General features: G+C 37.8%; 1 protein-coding gene across 8 annotated transcripts in view; it reads left to right on the top strand.

The window, feature by feature from the left end:
- The window catches only part of RBMS3 (RNA binding motif single stranded interacting protein 3), a 977,979-nt gene that overhangs the window by 395,633 nt on the left and 568,879 nt on the right, over positions 1-13,467 (top strand). For 3 of the 8 annotated variants that reach the window (XM_050938461.1, XM_050938462.1, XM_050938463.1), the window contains exon 1: positions 8-454. The exons of the other annotated variants lie outside the window; for them this stretch is intronic. In XM_050938461.1, the coding sequence (XP_050794418.1) occupies positions 380-454 (75 nt within the window). In that variant the 5' untranslated portion in view covers positions 8-379. Of the gene's footprint in view, positions 1-7; positions 455-13,467 lie in introns of those variants that run through there. 8 annotated transcript variants of the gene reach the window in all.

The raw sequence follows: 13,467 nt of genomic DNA on the forward strand, positions 1-13,467 counted from the left end.
AAGAGAGAGGGAAAGCTAGTCTGCAGCGCTTTGGAGTTCCACTGTCTTGCTGATTTCTCTAACAGGACTTTTTTTCTACAGACACTGGCAATTGACATTACTACAGACAAGCTGGCTAGGAAAGAAAACGCTGTATCCTGAGTGCAGGAGGGCGTGGGGGGGGACAAAACAAGATAATTTTTTTTTAGCTCTATCTATATTTTGTTTTTGTTTTTTATTCTTGCTGTGTTGGACCTTGTGAGCAGTAGAAGGCAAGGAAGTCTCGAAAGCCTCCTCAGTCATCAGTACTGTCAGGAATAGTGGTTTAAGAGGAAGAAAGGCCTGGGGCACTACACCCTGTCAACGAGTTCCCTGCATCGGAGATAAAGATTCCAGCTACATGGGCAAACGCTTGGAACAGCAACCAATGTACCCTCAGTACACTTACTACTACCCTCATTATCTCCAAACCAAGGTATGGTACAGCAGTTCCCTGCCTGTCCAGCAGTGTTAATATGATATTATTATACACTTAGTGAAGGATGGATGGTGGAGTTGCATAAATTAGAGGGTTTTGTTTTGTTTGGTTTTGTTTTTCTCCTTGAATTCAGTATCATGCCAGGCAGAGGGAATAGCCAGAAACAGGAAGGTTAGGCTTTTTGCATTTATTTATTAATTTTATTTTGACTACTATCTTTAGTTAATCCCTCTAATTCCCCTCTCCCTACAAGAAATGTGGTTACTATTATTGAAGCAAGTATACATGATTATGGCATAGGCTGGAGATGGTTCTGGACAGCATCAGGCATGCGAATACTGTTTCAGTCATCTATGCAATTTATTTGGCATTCAAAAGCATTGTGCCATTAGCAAAGAGACAGTGGATACTGAAACTTTTCATCGGTAAAGTCTGAGATGCTGTGGGGTTCTGGGGTGAACAAGGCGCTAACCTACTGTAAATCTTTTGGAGTTTGCTCTCATGTATTGAACTGCTTTTAATGTTGCGTTAAATATTGAGGATGATCTGGCTGCGTGCTGCTACATTTGATAGGGCTAGAAATAGATAGTAGCTTCTCTCAGAAAAAGCACCAAACATGGTTTCATTTTTTTCAATGTCAGTGGCTCTGAAAGGCCGGTCTGCATCTCCCAACAAGACTGAATGAAGTCAATGACACCTGGATTTTAATTAGTTAAATCGTGCTTTGCTTTTCCCTAATGGCATTGTACCATAATCTGCTGCCCAAAAGAGTCTTCTTTGCATCCAGTGGACAGTAACAAAACCAACTTTGCAAACCAGTTAGGGCATCGTAAAGAAAATTACTATTATGAAGTGCAACCTCACGACCATATATTAACTCTTTGAGTCAATGAACTAACATACTTGTTTTTTAAAAACAAACAAAAAACCCCAATAACCTACCCCCCCCCGGGGGAACGGAGGGGGGTTACTTTTGGTCTCAAACACGTTGAGGTAGTTATTATTGAAAGGCCAGGTTATGTTTCCTTGCCAATAAAATTACTCTTCTGTTAACGATTATAGCCAGGCCCCTGCATTATATAAATTAACTAATTGTGAGTTGTGATGACACCAGAACCACTCAATGTGATTATAACCTTGTAATTCATAACATGGTTACCTCTCATTTGTTTTCTGTGTGCTTTCTCTACCTATAATGTGCAGAATTTTTGTGTGAGATCAACCCATTTTGAGGGGAGGGCAGGGAGTAATTGTTTCACCATTTTCCCCGCTCAAGGTCGATTCAAATAGCATTTTACCTTTGTGACCATTTAGTCTGAATTGTGCAGCAGCAGCAGGATCCTGTTGAAGCTATAACCAGTATTGCAGTCAAGCTAGCAACTGTTTGGGGGATTGGGGATGCAGACTGATGCCATTCCTCAAAACCTGGCAAGGCAAAGACATGAAACAATTTATGAGTATTTTTTGAAAGAACAATAGCCTCAAGTACTGGATGAGAAATACTGGACATTCCATTTCTTTTGCTCATGTCACTTAAATTTTGCCAGTCCTCTTTTTTTTAACTTCCCTTTCTGTTTTGTAAAATATGCTTTTTGGGGAAATTAACCTTCTGATCCAGTTGAAAGTGACAACTGCTTTCCACACAATGACTTTTTAACCTGAAGCTTTTGGAGAATAAATTAATATTACTTAATTATGTATTATCTTTAATTATCTATTGTGTTCTAGAGTATAAAATTATCTACTCTTGTGAAAAGTTGTGAGTGTAAATATATTATTTTTGCAAGGGTAGATAATATACCAAATCTATAATAAATTTTATATGGCATTAATTTCTCTCTCTCTCTCAACCTAAATAATAAATAAACTCACACATATATATTTTTATACTATAGTTCTAAAGAGTTTAGAATAGTGCAGACAGGTAGCATCTGGATTTTGTTACCTTAAAACTAGCCATCAGCTTCTGGGACATTTTAGAGTATTTAGATGCATTGTATGTCCAAAGTCAATATTTGGGTAATCAAATAATGTGATAGAGAACTGTATCAGTTATCACGGCTATCACGATAACACATATTAATATACCACTGTATGATTTCAACTGCTCTGTGAAATTCACAACTTTTTTATTTTCTGGAAACTATGCTGTGTATTGTGTTAAGCAAAATTTTAGAACTCAACTGTGTGAAAACGTATGTTCATATCTGGATATTCATACATAGGGAAGGGGGAATGCATCAACTTAAAATCATATAAAGGAATCTTAGGCTTTCTGGGGGCATTTTTGTTCAATACATAAAGCACAGAGCAACAGGGCATTAAATATACAACATTCTGAAATGTAAATGTTTTCCTCACATTTTCAGATCAAGTGCTTTGCTCACACTGTAAATTAATCTCAGCTGTTCTGAAAGAAGTACAATAGTACTGTGTAGCACAGCTTTTTGGAGGGGTTTTGTACAGGATTGAATAAGGTTCACAAGATATATAGTCCACATTTGTACCTTCTAATATAGCTAACATGTTGTTAAGCAATAAGATGCACATTAATAACTGTATGGTCAACAGAATTTTAAATAGAAGAATAGGATCCACATGTTTGGATGATTGCCTCAAGTTTAACAAATGTTACATGGCCTCATGAAGAACATGAAACACACAGTCTGATTATTCAATTTAGTTGAGCACCTTAATTATAAAATGCCACCATTGAAGTTATACTTCAATGGCTGTTTCAGACAAACCCATAATAATCCAAAAATTTTAAAAGGTTCAGTTTAGTAAAGGAGATTATAATATCTTTAATATGTCCTGTAAGGACAAACAGAGGAATTGAAAGAAAAGGTATTTTTTTCCTTTTGGCATGACGCTGGCTCACTACTGAATTAGCTTAAATTGTCTGAACTTTCTTAGCTAAGTCCTGAGAGTATAACTTGCTTATGCTAGGCATGTTATGAATTATATTTAAAATCAAACATTTTTGTTACTGTTATAAATTAGGAATATGTGGCCTCACGTCATCTTGCTGCAAAGAATATCATGAAGGAATATGTTCGCATTTCACATGCATATGACACTATTTCCTATAATTTAGGAAACCCTTTGATTTTATTTTGGACTGCTCGACAATGAAACGTTTCTAGAGTGGTGTGTGTGTTGATGGGATAACTAAGAAACCAACTAGTTTACATAGCTGTGTTGTAGAAATTCACTTATAAGAATATCATGATACCTAATCTTGCCCCAATCCTTGAATTTCCATTTTTAATCTCTTGCCTGAAAGTGTAGTTCTTTTTTTTTAAGATTATGAGAAAAGACTGAGTGATGTGAAATTTCATGTAATGATTAAGAATGACATGAGGAAAAAAAGATTTCGCCAGCACGATTTTACATATTTGATGGAATCTTTTGAAGTAATAGTGCTTGTGTCTTTCCTTTGGCCTTTGCAGTTTATGGTCAGAATTAAGCCTGGGAAGACCATTCTTAGAAAACATTGCATTGAATAAATTGAGTCATTTGCTGTTTGCAATTACCTGTGGACAGACATTGATTCTTCTGGATTTATTTTTCACAATCGTTTGACCTGCACTTTATGTGAATATATTTCAGCTTACCAGTTTTTCGTATACTACTTGCTTTGCTATGTCTTTGTCTAGTCACTGTTTATTATTCATAGTGTGTATTTGATCAACGAAATCACATGGTGTTAACTCCGGTTCCTGGTTGGAAGGCTGAAACACAGGGTGGCACCAGTAGTGAATACCAGTGTGCAAACACCCTGCCATGCACATATGTGTAATAGGAAGAAGAGCCATTTCACAACATCTGTGTGAATAAAAACCCATCTGGCATGGATGTTAACAGAAAAGTGAACGAAAAAGAGTATGAAAAAGAATGAATTGGTAAGCGAGTCAGATGTGTGACAATGTTTGCACAAACTTGAGAAAGAAGCCCTGGAAATTCAAGCAAGTGTACTGCTGAAATCGTTACACTTTTTAAAAGTCACTTTGGGTATGAACATTTTTTAAAAGAATGAAATCCTCCATTCTCTCTCCTTTTTTCCCCATTTTTAAGACATTTTTTGGTCTGAGCAAGTCAAGAACTGCTTTGAGATGTGTGTGTGTGTGGGGGGGACACTTCCTCTTCCTCTATATCAGCCTCATTTATAAAGCAAATTGCTAGAACCCACACACAGCTCTCCATGCCTCTCCACTACCTTGCACCCACCATGCCAGAATTCTTTTCTCACTCACATTGCAGTTTAGTCAGTTTATTGCATTCCTCACTTTGGGCCATCTGGACATACAGAAGGCCTAGAAGAAAGAGTTCCAGATACTAAGATGCCTGACAGGGCTTTTTCGGACTGGTAGTGTTCAGATTGTGTTTGGTGCCTGGTGTGAAGTAGGGGTCAGGTGTAAGGAGTAATTCATCAACCGCACACTGATTTCAGGCTGCATTTTCAACCATCTGCAACCTGGACTGCCGCCAGGGCTCAAAAGTCTAGCTGGAGCCTGTGTGATAGTGCCAAAGTAAAAGCAAACACTTGCAAATAGAGAAATATGTTTCTGGGAATGAAATTTGTATGTACTTAGCTCTTGGTTGGTTCAGTAAATTATAGTATTTTTAAAAAATATCTCTGACAGGTGTCTTTAAGATATATGCAGTTGTTTAAATGGAATTAAAATATTGTTTGAACACTGATTATATTTTTGACTGTTTTAATATCTAACCCTGGTATGCTGCCCGTTGTGTTAAACAATCAAAAAGCTTAAAGTTATGTCCTCCGTAGAAAATCAGAAACACACGATTGTTTGTCTTTCAGTACTACTTACCATATAGTTTTACACACTCTTAAATTAAAAATACTTCTGTTGCTATAAAGGGCAATATCATTTTCAAATGATGTTGTGTTTTAGTTGATCTTCCTTCAGTGTGAATCTGTTTAAATAAAACACAAAAGTGGGCGAGTAAGATGAGATTTCCCCCCACCCTCACACCCTTTTAAAGCAGGACCTCACTGTATGGCTAGCTTTGGCAGAATTGTTTGTTTTTATAATTTCGATGGATAATGTTTATTTTTCAGCATTTAAAAAATATTGATTTAAATGTTTACAGTTGCAGGAAATTCTGCGAGGTGTCAGACAAAGGGAGGAGCTAGACAATTATTTAATCATAGTAGACATTGAGGATCCATAAGCTAAAGCTTTATAAACATTAAAACACAAATTGTTGACATCACATCAAAATATACGAAGTGAATATCCTTAAATCAAACTCAAATAAGTTCTCAAGCAGCATTTTTCTTACCTAACCAAAATTTACAGATAGGCGATCATCAATGGAAATACGTTTCATTGGTTTTGCTGGTATAATGAAATAGACATTTACCAACAAAAATCTAATCCTCCTAGGTTTATGTATGTCATAAGGCTGTATCTTGCAAACACACATAAATAACTTTACTCACATGAGGAAAGGTACATGTTTGCCAGGTCAGGTGATAAAAATCTTGCTATAACTTATTATATATTATTGACAGTATTTTATACATGGTGAATATCTAAAAGCAAACAGTGGTGTTTAAAATTACTATGTATCTGTGTTTATTGAAAGAGTAAGATAGACAATATTATATATGTATCTCTTTAACTCAGATATCTTGGAAAAAAATCATCAGATCCACGGCTCTTAGATTTCTGTGAATTAAAAACCAGATAACAAAAACTGTGTACAGAGATAAATGCCTGAGTTCATTTCAGGTCTTTCTCTAAGGAGTCTGGATAGTGTTGGTTTTGCACTGATATGATTTTAAGCAGGTTTTTTGACATTATCGGTACTTCTGGCAGAGACTTGGAGTTCACTTACAAACATGCATACTCTGAAGCTTCCAGTAAGATGAGCAGATTTTTTTAAAGGAATGGGTTGTTTTTATTATTGATTTGTTTTTTGTTTTTGTTTTTTTTAATCTTTTAATGATAGAAAGTGTATGTAGAGAAAAGTGGTTGATGTTTCTCCAGAACTTGCTTCCAATGCTACATTAAAATTTCGTTTTGTAACAGTCTCATAAGCTCCAGCTGTATGTGATTAAATAGTGTAATATCAAAAGCATGTGTGAATAGGCGCTTTTATGATATAGTTGTTCCATACCAAAAGACTGCAGATGGGCAGAATGGGGAAACAGAACAGTGATTTACTCATATATTGTCACAGTACATGTTGTCAGTACTTGTGTAGCTATGTTTTGCAATTGCTTTCACACACATGCAGGCAATATTGAGTGCTGGAAAGAAGTTTAGAAAGAAATGTTTTTATAAAGAGAGCCATCCCCTCAGCACAAACAAAATATATCAGATTAAGAACTGTATGTGCAGAAAATAACATACTGAGTTTCGTATGCAGTTGATTAAAATTGTATATTATATTGCTTAACTAGATTTACAAATATATAGTTTGATCCTGCTCTCAGTGAGGTCAATGGTAAAAATCTCATTAACTTAAATGGTGCAGGATGATGCCCAGAAAGCATGTACAGTTCTCTATGGCAACGTGTTATAGACGAGCACCATATATATTTTTTAAATATAGATTCCTCACAAAACCATAACTGAATCTCAAGTTGATCCTATATGGGGACTCTTCTCTAGATGTATGGATTTATTTTATATTACCAGTACTTTAATTTGTATTTGTATAGTATCTGCTTTCTGCTTCTTATCCACTGGTCTGTCTGGCTCTTTCTCTCCCACAATTGAGGTAAGAGTTATACATGTAGAAGTATAATTACTATACATGATGTTTTGCATGTTGTCTCTTGTTTTAAATATGCATAGTTATTAAAGAAAGGAACAGAGTGAAGACTGAAGATCTGTCATTGACTTGTAGTTCCATAATTTTTTAATCAGAATTCAATGTCATCATTTTGAGAATACCACAATATTGTACTTTTCTTGGGAGGATCTTAGTTGATGATATGGTCATCTCTAAATATGCAAGTGAAGCAAAGCATTCACTCAGTTTACCCAGTGAGTCTCTAGGTGGGTTCTTTGGTTTTATTGTCTTTGTTGATAATGTTGACTTGTAATGAACTCTAGTCTCTTGATGTGCCATTCTCTATCAGTGGATAGATTTTCAACTTTTCATTGTAAAACAAGGGTGGAGGATTATTTCTCTGACTCTCAGATACAAAATGGTAAAACTTTATTCGTCGTTTAAAAAAAACAGTTATGTGAATAATTTCCCTCTTTCGCTTATTTGTGGCGAAGCCGATTTATGAATCAAGAATGATCTAATTATACAAAAAGTGTTGAAATAAAAAATTTACTGAATTTTGAATCAAATTATGCTGATAACATTCTGTACACCAAAACTGCTAGAACACTCCTCTGTTGCATTATATTTGTGTCATTCAGATCACTTGATTGGTACAGATCATAAGTGGAAGTCCTAAACCATATTAAATTGTGTTTGTTGTGATGTAGAGACCTCTAGTTTTTTGGTTCCTTGTGTACAGACATTTGATTCTTGATGACGTGTGTTTTATGGATGGTACTGTGAAGTGACTTTGATTTATAGGGTGTTACATAGTAGAAGTGACCTCACTGCTGTGTGATTAAAATTTATTTAAGAAGAAAGTTGTTTAACAGATTTTTTTTCCCCCATGGAATATGAATCAGACATTACTTTGTTCATATTTTGTGAACTGGCATCTTTAGCAGACTAAATCTTTGTAAATCAAAGCTACCCGTGGCAAACTAATTTGTCTTGTATGTGAGAGGGATGAAGTAGAGAGATTCTCATGGGTGTACCCAAATGACACTGTCTTTCTTAATAATTATTAGTTCAGTTCATTCTCCTTACTTTTTGGGTACAGTCTGTGCCTCCATGATGCTGTATCTAAAGATCAAACACCCTGTACTATTCAGAGTTCAGTACTGTTGCTGCCTCTGAGTCTGACCTTTCTGTGTTCAGCTTCACACCAACAGGAGGCGCAGAGCTGAATGATCAAATATTATTTGATTTGCTTAAAAGGCAAGCTGTGGATATTAGGAGCAAATGCAATGTTATGCAAGCTGCAGTTGCCTTCCTGGCTAAGAAGTTGGTAACCTTTAGCTCGAGACTACAGGAAGCTAAGAGGGAAACTGAAGATATAGAAATAACTATTGATGGAGAAGATGCTGTTTTGACAGAGAATTCCAAAGCCAGCAAAGCCCTGAGATATTGAATTGATGACCTGGAAAACAAGCTGAGATTAAGAAAAATCACGTTGAAGGGGTTCCACAAGGCTTGGAGGTGAGAACCTGAAATACTTCTATGTCAGATTGGATTATAAGACTGGGATGCATAATTATGGTGCAAGAAGTTAAACCTAGATTTCAGGAGCTCACTTAGTTTACATTCCTACTCTTCTTTTGGTTGCAAAAAGTACAGACAAAGCAAGAATGATATGCCTACATTAATTCCATGATGATATGAGGGTGAGCTTCTAAAGGCTTTTTGTAATTTCCCCCCTCTCTCCACATGCTCACAGATGCCTTCTGGAAGAACAAGGAAGCTGATGGTAGCCAAGCGGTGAAAGAAATGGTCTTGGAAATCTTAGGCATGTGACGGACTTCTTTGTTTCCTTATGTGGGAAGGAATAGCTGTCTTTAAAAGATGCTGCCAGTGCGTTTGCTTTATAGGGAAAGATGTGCATCTGACTACACAGACAAAGACTGCAATCCTTATATCTGCGCTACCTGGCTGTGCTTCAAATTTGTCTGACCTTTTCTTGTGGAGTATGCTTATAAATGAGTTAAGCTTGTTGGTAATTGTGCAAATTGATGGATGCTATTAAAAAGAGGTGAAGATAACGGGGAATACAGTTTTTATTTGTATCTTCTTGTTTTATGGCTGTGAATTGTTTAGGAGCTAGTTACTGAGTTCATGCTGTTTTCCCAACCTCTTTTGATTCATAACAAAGGTGTACTGTGTTAATGATCCCTTTCTCCAGCTTTAACAAACTCTGAAATATTCAGTATGAATTAGGTAGTTTGGAGCGCTTCGTGACTGATTCAAAGGCATGATTTTATACTTAATGAAGGTAGTACACAACTTAAAATACCAATTCAAATGTTAGTGAACACACAACAATATGTTTTTGGGGTCTAGTTCTTGTGAGCAGAAAATGAAATTTTATTTTTTAAAATGTTCTATTTTTTGATATGACCTAAACAAGAAATTCTGTAAAGATGAACATATTTGTGGCATTCATTTCTTGTTCATACTGGAGTATCATATCTGCCTTTTACCTGATAATAGCCAAGCTTTTAAAATATATGTAAGATCAGAACTGCAGATATTGCCTAAAACAAGAAAACTTTCAATACCATATATTCACGACTGTCTGTATTCCTTTTAGTTGATATACAGACCAGTAATCTACCTCTGTAATTGAACTTTATTATATGTCTTTACTTGCTTAGCTTGTAAATGAAATTTGTACTTCTAAAATGGTTTTGAGACAGAAAGGCTAGTACTGAAAAGAAAACTAAACAGGACATACACAAGTCTGTGTCTGTTTCTGTGTTGATGACGGCTACCTTTAGCACTCAAAGAAGAGTGAGAAACAGTACCTGAAAGACATCAGAAAAAGATAGCATTACCGAGTCTTTCAAACATTCGGCAAAACTTTCAGCATGACTTCGTAATCTAAATGCCTCTCCTAAGCTATATTAGAGGAGCATATACTGTGTCAAGGTAGATTTCCTGTAAGTGCTGTTAAACAACCCTTTGTGAAAATAACCGTAAAGGAGACATATTGCTGTGGCCTTTAGCAAAGCAGTTGGGAGCTTTCTGCCTGGAAGAGCATCAGACTCGCAGACTTTTGTGTATGTGTTCTCTTTGTGTTCTGCAGCTTTACATCCTAAAGAAACATTAGGTGAACCAGGTATTCCCAGTAAGCTTGTAATTTTCAGTGCCATTTCTAGGATGTAATGTATGTAGGATCAAGTACTAAGACAGATGAACTAAAAATAAATCTGGTTGACTTCTGCCTCTAGCAGGAGACCAGCAGTGTTCATTGTGAATCCAAGTGCCTGTATTCGCCTTACAAGTGCAGGTATGAGACTCAGATGCCATTTCTTGAATTGGAAGATTGCTGTTATATCTTTTTTTTAAATGTTCCTTGGCCAGTCAGATTCAACCTTTTATCTCAGCCATTTTACAGAATTAGTGTAACTGTATACAGTTGTCTCTGAGCAATGTGAAGTTTCTTGTGGTTTGAAAAACCATTAGTATAAGATTGTCTAAATCTAATAGCATAAACATTAATTTACTGTGATAGGCGGGTTGATGGGGTTTTGTACAAGCATAATTCAAACAATAATTGTACTGAACAGAAAGAGAAATAAGTTTTGTATCCTTCATTTGCTGACTTGCTCTTCCCTCAATGGACCCACTTTGAAGATAATTGCTTCGCTTGATACAATGATTTACATCTGCAGAGAGTTGTACAAACATTAGCTAATCCTCTCAACCCATTCTGAGGGCTGGTCCACACTAGGGGGGGAAATCAATCTTAGATACGCAACTTCAGCTACGTGAATAACGTAGCTGAAGTCAAATATCTAAGATCAGATTACTTACCCGTCCACACCACGCGGGATCGATGTTCGCGGCTCTCCGTGTCGATTCTGGAACTCCGTTGGGGTTGATGGAGTTCCGGAATCGATATAAGCGCGCTCGGGGATCGATATATCGCGTCTAGATTAGACGCGATATATCGATCGCCGAGCAATCGATTTTAACCCGCCGATACGGCGGGTAGTCTGGACGTGGCCTGAGAGGAGGAGCAAGTGATGCTACCCTGGTTTTATAAGTGTGGATGCAGTAGCCAGAGAAGTTAAAGGCAGCATTTTCGGAAGTGACCTCTGATTCTCTGATTATCCAGAAATGCTGAGCTCTCATATCTTAACTAATAGAGTGCTCAGCACCTCTGAAATGAGACCTAAGGTGTCTCAAGATGAGCACTTTTGAAAATGTAGCTTTAAATGGCTTATCTGAAGCCAGAGACTGAGTTACTATCGTAGCTGGTTGAAAACGCAGGGTAAGATCAACTCCCTGCGCTGGCCCCTTTACACCAGCTAAAAGGGACAGAGCAGCATAAAGGGGCCCTGAAAGCCATGCTTCCTTCCAGGGGAGACTTTTCACAGTGTAGACACCGGGGAAGACAGCTGTAATGCTGCCCTCTGAGGTCCTGTGAGTAAGCCTCAGCATAAGGGCACTGCCTGGTGCAGGGCTCGTGATGGGAGAGGCGTGATGGGGGTAGGGTCACAGTATCCACCATTGCTGAGATTCCAGACTGCGCCGTGGCCTGCAGAACATCTCTGGGAGACTGCTGTCACTTGGATAGGCCCACTGGGCTGTCCGAGTTATGCCAGGAACTGCGTAGAATCTCACTGGCAGAGATGACTAGTGCCCAGTCCCATGCTCCATTCATTAGCCCAAATGTATCACTGCTATTTTGATATCCGTCATAATAGGGACAGATGTCTTTGCAAGACGTACTGAATTTTGATGATGTCACTTGAGGATTGCTCTTGATCAATGATAGATGAGTCTTACTTCAGGATAATTATCAATGGCTATGATACTTTGTTAATTGTCAGGGCAGCTTGGTGTAGAAAAGGAGTTATTTACTGATAGGTGTTAAATAAACAGTATTCAATAAATACTTATTCATTCACACCAGCTGGTCTTCCATTTCATATGCTCCAAATACGATGCATCTTGCCAGGATTTATTTTCGAATTTTTTTTTTTTGGTGATGCTTTTTTCATTTTGGCTTCAAATGTAGTATGTGCTTCATTTATTATTTTGTTGAAAGTAGCTGCAATTTTCAAAATGAGTTTGTTCAGAATGGGTGTCACGTGCATTATATGAATGCTGAGAAATGGACTTTAAGACAGATGTTTATAATTTATGGATCCCAGCTTTTTGCTTTAGTTATGGTAATGTAATATAAACAAGAGTGGCTCATTGCTGCTTTTTTCCCACCAGAACTGCAATGCCATTGCTTACTACCAAGAGCTTGATGGTTGTTTTACAATCTGCTGTGGGGAAGGGGTGGTGTGTTGCTTCCCTGCTCTAGGAGCTGATTGGTGGAAGGACTATGACTCAGGACAGTCACAATTCCTTCCCAACTCCTCCCTTAGTTTAAGGAGGGAGTAAGCTATCTCAGGTTTTTTTTTGTAGAGCAGCTTATTCTGTGCCCAGACAGCTACTGTGACTGGCAAGCTGGGAGCAAGGGGTGGAGTTGTGCTCCTCCCATTCCCCACTCCCGTCTATCCCTTCTTCACTCTTTTGCTTTTACAGGAGTGTTATCAGGTGAGTTGCCCCTGCTCCTAGCCAGTATCACAGTCTTAGCAGGGAAATACTGGGGACCTGACTCCTCTTTGCTTGCCAAGGAAGGACTGTGGCAATCAAGCCCAACATGGTTAGAAGCTGTGAGGAGTTTAATATATTCCTTGGAGCATTACAGCAGTCCACTGTTGGAGGTGTGTGTTATATAGCAGCAAGATTCTTCAGACTAGGTAATATCCACTAACCTTCAAAGGGAATAGGGAGTGTGGAGATTATTAGGAGACAGTGACAGACCTAGAAAATGCTGGTGCATGAGAGTTACGCTCTGATGGCGTGCAGTGAGTGTAACCCTTCCCCTCCCCCATATCTTGCTTATTATCAATGTCCACCCTCTGTGATATGTATAATCTGCCAGGCCTATGTTCTCATGGGGTCTTCCTCCTTTCTTTCCCTCCTCCTTTTGTAGTGTCTTCAATGTTTTGTTGTTTTCTGCTCCCTGGCTTCTGCTGTATGTTGTTGTGCCTGTGCTGTGATTTCATCTGCAGTGCTTTTTCATTGGCCCTTGTATTGTGTTGTATTCTCCTCTCCCCCTCGCCTCACCTACTGAGATTGGGGCCCCATTGTGCTGAGCACTGTACAGAGTAAGAGACGGTCTTTGCCCAGAAGAG

The sequence above is a fragment of the Gopherus flavomarginatus genome, chromosome 2 (genome assembly GCF_025201925.1).
Source record: "Gopherus flavomarginatus isolate rGopFla2 chromosome 2, rGopFla2.mat.asm, whole genome shotgun sequence".
NCBI lineage: Eukaryota > Metazoa > Chordata > Testudines > Testudinidae > Gopherus > Gopherus flavomarginatus.